General features: G+C 34.8%; 1 protein-coding gene across 1 annotated transcript; it reads left to right on the plus strand.

Moving 5' to 3' along the window:
* Nucleotides 1-5,474: 5,474 nt before the first annotated feature.
* hoxc11b (homeobox C11b) lies at nt 5,475-7,156 on the plus strand. The gene is made up of 2 exons (XM_073826203.1): nt 5,475-6,180; nt 6,807-7,156. The coding sequence occupies exons 1-2, from the start codon at nt 5,475-5,477 to the stop codon at nt 7,037-7,039; spliced, it is 939 nt and encodes a 312-aa protein (XP_073682304.1). The 3' UTR covers nt 7,040-7,156.
* Nucleotides 7,157-7,481: the final 325 nt, after the last annotated feature.

The raw sequence follows: 7,481 nt of genomic DNA on the forward strand, positions 1-7,481 counted from the left end.
GTGACAAGGGGAAACATTTTATCATCGAGATAATTCATAAAAGATCGAAACATGTTGCTCATTGTTTGTATGTTACTCGGTTGGAATGTATGATGCACAAAGTGTCAGTTCTTGGTGTTCAAATAATTCTCACTTGATACCTTTCTAAGTCTGTGTGTTTCCTCTCATACTAAGTGGGCGTTCGCACTAAACGACACTAATAGCAAAGTTGCAAATGTCGAGTCATTCAACGCAATCTCATGACATACTATTTCATGTTTCTGCAAACTGTTTGAAAATTTGCAGAAACACTGTATGAATTCGTACGATTTGACTGTTATATTTTCGTACGACGTGCCTCACGCCCAGCTGAGGGCAAGATTTAAAGGTGAAAGGTGCAGCTTCAAGCCTTTTATAGTCTACAAATCGTACGTTTATATAATCACATTGTACGGATTTGTAGGAAACAACTGATTTGTAAAATACTTAAGACCAACCCGATCTCACGAGCAAAAACCTGCACCCCTAACCCCACTCCTAAACGTAAATGTTATGAGTTAAGCACAGAGGGAAAAAAGCAAACATATTCTAGATATTCCAAGATCAAATTGTGATCTGCACATTTTGGTGCAAATTCCAGATTTAGGTGCAGACGATGGAAAGCTTTACAAAGTACTACAGTTCCAGTGAAACTGTATTTAAATGTGATGGTGTTTAGGCTTCTTTTCTGAACATTCATTTGAATCTTTTTTTTGTGCTGTCTGTTGTCTTTTCCTCTAGGAACACTGTTTTAATGGGTATTCTCAGTTGTCTCGTATGTCTGTTACACCAATATTTGTATCAGTTAATTGTAATAAAACGTGATTGTCTGTATGACTCTCTCTCTCTTTTTTTTAGATTTTCACTTTTAATAAAAAATAAGAAAAACTGTTTAAATTGCATCAATATCACGTGAAAAAAACATTCTCCTTATACTTCAAAATATATCCAGTCCGTTTTTATTGCACACTTTCAGTACAATTCCAGTGTTCTGTTATAAGGTTGTATAAAAAAAGATGCTTTGCCACCATAACTACAAAGGTGGTTAGAGCTGCATACATAGTCAAAGTGTATGACACTTACCTGAACTTTAGCACACATGATAACACAAAACCCTTTCTTTCCACAATAAATGACTTTATTATAAAAGTGTAGAGCAACTGCGTATTCGACTTTGAGACAGACCCAGGCGTCTTTACAACACCCTGTCTGTGGCATTGACTCAGACCTTGAATGTGGCAGTGGGAGAATTAGCTAGACAATCAAGCTACACTGAATAAAAACTGAGTAAACATTCAAGATGTCCTTCTAAATATTTCAATTTAACTTATTGATCAATAAAAACATACAGTAATGCATTTTTAACGTAACAGACAATAGGAAAATTCTTGTAACAGTTTTTCCACTAACAGACATTAAAAGACAAATACTAGCCTGCATATTTTAGTCTGCAAATTTAATTACAATTACATTAATTATACATCAGTCTAAACATTTAATTAGCATTACCTAATCAGCCGTAAGTTATTAGGTCACACTAATAAAACTAAGGGTAGAAATGGTAAATTACCTTAAACCAAAACAGCGAACATCCCGACGCCGTCCACGCTGTCTAGGCTTGCACTTTGATTAATATGTAAATATGTGCTTTCCTTTCAATAACAAAATAAACAACAAAAACGACCAATGTTTCGAAAAGGCAGTGCCTTTATGTCTGTCAGTCTGTATTAAACGGTTTTACTGAACAAACATGTCTATATTTTTTTTAATAGGAGGAGTGGACATAAAGTTGTTCACGCGGAGGTACAGTGATGTAAACACATTTATAACTTATCTCTTATTTTTCATAGTCTGAGAGAAAGAATTCTAAAATCAAAAGGAAACCTTTTAGGGCAGGTTTTTGTTTCCTACTAGGTTCAAGCTCTTTTGCAACTTATTTGTAGTGTGTAAAGAAAACACACTGCATTTATGTAAAACATGTATATTTGATCATGTTTCTTGTAAATTGTCAATTAAGGTTACGAGTGAACTATTCAGATTTATAACACGTGAACAGAACGGTTTTAGAAAAGAATGTTCGTGTACGTGTTTGTAAAAAAAAAAATGATATTGTGTGACAATAAAACAAAACTTAGCCTACAACAATTTAGTATGACAAAGAAGTGGCTCCGGGTGTATATTTTGAAAGGAAAATGCTATTTTGCAATAAGGATATATAGCTAATATATCTCAAGTCATTCGAAATGCAACTTCAAACGCCAGCGCTTCTATTTCTCTGAAATGAAAACGGTAGGGAGTAGCGGAGAAAATTGAACATTAAAAAGTGAGAGAATTTCGTGGGGTGCCATGGCTCACTACAACCAAATATTGTAACAAGTAAAGACTATATTCAGTAAAAAAACAATAATGATAATAATAATAATACAAATTACAAAAATAGATAAAACACAGAGTTTAATTTCTCCCTCTAAATTTAATTTAAATGCCAATTGCACCTATTCCAACCATACGTTGGTCACATTTCTGAGCCTTGTTACCATTCTGTAACATGCCAAATAATGAATACAATCAGTTTGTATAAAATCATAATGTCTATGTGTGTTTAAGTCTCATGAACTATTTAAAGTAGACTTAAATGGCGGGTTAAATCACAAAAAAATAAATAAATAAACAAAAATAAACCAAAATATGACTACAAAGGATTGTCTATTTTACCTTACCGTTTAAAAGTGTTCAAATTTGTTTAGAAAGAAAGAAATCATTTAAAATATTTTTTTCCCATATTAATCAAAATTCGTCCCTGTTTCTATTAAAATATTAAACAGCACTACTGTTTTCAAAATTGGTAACGATAAGCAATTTTGGAGCAAATTCAATAATTTTCTTAATTACCAAATCAGAATATTTGAATAATTTCAAGAATCATGTGCTACTTAAGAATAAGTGTACTGATTTCTGAAAACTGAGTTTTGCCATCCCATGAATAATTTACATTTGAATATAAAAGATCGTTATTTTACATCTTAGTAATGTGACAATATATTACAAAGCTGTTGTACTGTATTTTTTTATCAAATGAGTTCAGCCTTAATGAGCCAAAGAGACATCTTTCAAAAACATATGAAATACACTGCCCTCCAAAAGTTTGGAAACACCCCTGGCAAAGTGTGGTTTTGGACGATATCAGCATAGTGTGAATCATCTTTGTGCAAACCTTCAGGAGGCTTAGATTAATATATCAAGTCAATGTTTGAATAAACTGACAATTCTGATGCCCAGATTATGCAGAGCTGTAATAGCTGCTAATGGTGGATATTTTGATGAATCGAAAAAATTTTTTTTTTCTATGTATAAACTGTTTATGTAATAAAATATGCTTTCGTAGTTTGTGTTGTCCCTTATCAGTGCAAAATGGTCACAAATTAAAAAAGATTCATGCCAATATTGTCCAAAACCCCACTTTTCTAGGTCGTTTCCAAACTTTTGGAGGGCAGTACTTACTCCAAATGTTTGAATAGTGTAAATCTCTGATCTGATAACAAGTAGGCTTTACCGCACCTAAATTACCGAGATAAATTTATACCCACAATGGGAAAATAAATAAGACCAAATAATCTAAATCATCTTCCAGATGAATTAAAATGACGAATGCGTTTTGTAATTATACATATTTTTACGGATATAATTGCCGTTATCTGTAAAAAATCTACTGACCGATACCCTCGTCTCATCCATAAGACTTTTACTAGAGTATCCTCCGTCGCTTATCGAGAAAGCTGGATGAGCAGCAGCCGCGGGAACAGGCAAGGAGATACAATATCCCCAGAACTCTTCATTGCTGCCCTTGAGGAAGTCTAATAGTTATTATTATTAGACTGGAGAGATGGCATTGACATGAATGGCGAAAGACTAAACTATCTACGATTTGTTGATAAAATTGTACAATTATAGTTATAATTTGTGAAACAACAGAAGCGGTTGAAGAGAAGCTGAACCAGCTAGACCAAGAAAGTGCAAATTAATTCCAAATTTACCAGTCAAAGACAATGTGAATGGAAAACAAAGTCAAGAATAAGTATATCTAAATCGGTTCTAAAAACATCAGTCAATAGTAATAGTCAATAGTAATATCTACCTGGGCCAAGAAATTACAATGGACCACACCAGCCGAGAGCTTTCTCGCAGATAGAAAGCAGCATGGCGGTTCTTCCTTTCCATTACCTCTTGACCTTGTTATACCTACGACCTTAGGTGATACTTGAAAGTGTGCAGTTTAGGCAAGCGAGTTAAAGAGTTTGGCTAACATCCAATTAAAATGATAAGAGCCTGGAAGGACAATAATATAATTTTTACGCGCCTGTCACATGAAGTGTTGGTATAGGGGTTATTCTGTGTTCGGCGGCAATGTTCACTGTACGTAGCCTATTCTACAGTAGATCAATTTAAAGCTTCTTTAAAAGTTTGATTTAAATAAAGTTCCTAAATTAACAAGGACTTCAGACTATTTGTTAAACCGTACGTAGTTTGTCAGAGACAAAAAGACACAAAATATACGACATTACTTAATAGATTGAATTATTGCAAAGCAAATGTAGCCTATACGATATCTGATAGTGGCTAAAATTTATTTAAAACGTATGTATAAATTACACATTCGAATTTACGTGACATACTAAATTCTTAATGTATTACTACTTTGATGACTGTCAAATTGTAGTTATATGTATATTTAAAAAAAATGCTATTCATTTTAAAATAAAAAAGTGGTCGTGGAATAACTTAGCCTACCTAGCAAAGGAGATTATCTGATTTATGATTCAGTTATTCATTGTTTACCTGTCAGTAAAACAAAGCATTTAGTTATCTAACAGCTTATGTTTGTTAATCTTTTTCTTACAGAAGAAAAAGTGCTATTTGGCCCTTCTACTCGAAACAATTGCTACGACAGCAAAATTGCACAAGTTGTGCCGTACAAAGGCTAAGGAAACCTAAAAACAACCATAAGGTCCATTCATTCATTTATTTATCTATCTATACCCTGTAAAATGAAGGCTTATGGCATTGTCAGTAAGTCAAGTCAGTTTTCTATCACCTGTAAGTAACCATATACTAAATAAAGATAATACTAACAAGTCTTATCACATTTAACCCAACAAGAAGCGAATTCCATTTATGCACCGAAGACACATTCATTAAATACTAATTTAAAACTTACACTTCGACTTGTAAATGTGTGTTATATGCCAGTATTGCACATGTATATACTCATATTTGGACCGAAATCTTAGGAACTGAGTAAAAAATTTATGACTGCAAAGGTTGATATACGAGAATAACTAGGCTACTTTCGATCACGTGTCTAGTGGGATAGCACGTCGTCTTGCCTTCCCAAATTTCTCTTCAACTGTCCGAATCCAAAGCATCTATTTTGATCCTCCGGAGAACTGAAAGGAATAATGTTTAACTCCGTGAATCTGAGCAATTTATGCTCCCAGTCTCGTAAAGAAAAGACTTCTGAGTTCGGAGAGCAGGCGGGCTGCGCCTCAAATCTCTGCCTCCCCAGCACCTATTATGTCCCCGAATTTTCTGCCATCTCTTCGTTTTTACCACACGCCCAATCGCGGCAAATCACTTATCCTTATTCCACTAACTTCACTCAAGTGCCGCCAGTCAGGGATTTGTCACATGGGTTGAATTCGTCGAGCAAGTTGCACCACAGGGGGAACAATTCATCTTGTTATGCGGAGGAGGACCTAGTGCACAGAGATTGCCTTCCGCCATCAGCCACTATGACAGAAATTCTGATAAACGAAAATGTATACAGCCATTACCATTACCACCACCGCCACCCGGGTATAAACCATACCAGCCGTGGCTTTTACTCCAGCATTGGAAAGACCAACGTTCTTCCGCAAAGTTTTGATCGTTTTTTTGACTGTTCCTATAGCGGACCAGATGGTGAATTGGAAGATAACTGTTTTGTGCAGAAAGGGACTTCTGGAAAATCTGACTCGGCGTCTCAGGTGTCATCAGTCCTCCGCAGTACTGCAGAGTGTGCTGTAGATGTAGAGAAAGAGCATGCGAATAAGAAAAACACCCTGGGTTCCTTTGAATCCTCGTCGGACACAAAAAACGAAGACCAAACCAAATCCTGTCACTCTAGTAAGTATTCACCGCCGTAAAAGAAAGAAAGGTTGACTAGAGAAGACTGAGTCGGTTAGACTTTATGTGAAGTTTTATAAGCATTCAAGGGATTTTATTATAAGCTACAAAGCTTTTTCTTTGAACAAGAAGCGTTTTTACGATGGGAAAGGTCTTTGAAAAAACATCATGTTTCACACAGTCAAACCGTCTGTTAGTCTGTGAAATTATAAGAGGTAGCAATCCTGACAAATAGTAACTTTGATCATGAACTTGCGCCGAACATTTTAAGGGATGTTACTCTAGCAGCTAATGATAAAAAGTAATTGACCGAAACATTGCTTTCAGCATCTGAGTAAAAATGGCCTAGCAATATAGTTCTGTATAGTTCAGAATGTTTAAATGCGTTTTTGTGTGTGGTGTGTGTATATATGTATGTACAAATGGTGGAAATCTACATATATGTGTCATTTTAACTTGTAACAAATGGATTACAATTACAGTTACTAATATTGTTATTTTTGTTCATGTTACGCTCATTAAAATTGCTAGTGATGACACATATACAATAGATAAAGCCAATAATTTACCAACTGACTGTACTGATTTGACAGGTTTTGATCTCTTTTTTGTTTAATTACTCTAAGATACTCCCCGAATGAGGAAGAAGCGATGTCCTTACACCAAGTTTCAAATCCGAGAACTCGAGCGAGAATTCTTCTTTAACATGTACATCAACAAGGAGAAACGGCTTCAGATCTCCAGAATGATAAACCTTACTGACCGACAGGTCAAAATTTGGTTTCAAAACAGACGGATGAAGGAAAAGAAGTCAAGCTTAGATCGCCTTCAGTACTTCTCTGGAAATCCGCTATTGTGAACTCTGAACTTTTCTTTGAGCAACAAAATGTATGTGACTTTTGAATGGAAACCGAACCGCTTTTTTCATTGAGACAACACTAGTATGTGCTACAGAGAAACGAGCATTTGCGTTAAATCAGAGGAAAAAAAACGTTTCAGTGAGATCGTAACATATATGATATTATCTTACAACAAAAGACTTTGCAGATTCCATATAAAATGTACACATGTATTTTTATTTTCTTGATGCGCCTTTGTTTTTCCACAGCAATAATAATATGGGGAAAATGTAAACCTAAGAGTAAAAAAACTGCAGGGTTATATCATGTCTTTTCATACCATTGTAGGCCATGGTTTACTGTTTTGCGTTTTCCATGCATGCGGTAAGAAGCTTACACAATATTTGAAACAGTGTAACAAAATAAACTCTAATTTCTAAATTAAGCAAATATGCCTCTAGC

Source organism: Garra rufa, chromosome 20, assembly GCF_049309525.1.
Source record: "Garra rufa chromosome 20, GarRuf1.0, whole genome shotgun sequence".
Classification (NCBI taxonomy): Eukaryota; Metazoa; Chordata; class Actinopteri; order Cypriniformes; family Cyprinidae; genus Garra; species Garra rufa.

Coding starts and splice junctions, on each gene's coding strand:
- hoxc11b (XM_073826203.1), top strand. CDS start 5,475: ATGTTTAACTCCGTGAATCTGAGCAATTTATGCTCCCAGTCTCGTAAA. Junction 6,181..6,806: donor AACCAAATCCTGTCACTCTA/GTAAGTATTCAC, acceptor AATTACTCTAAG/ATACTCCCCGAATGAGGAAG.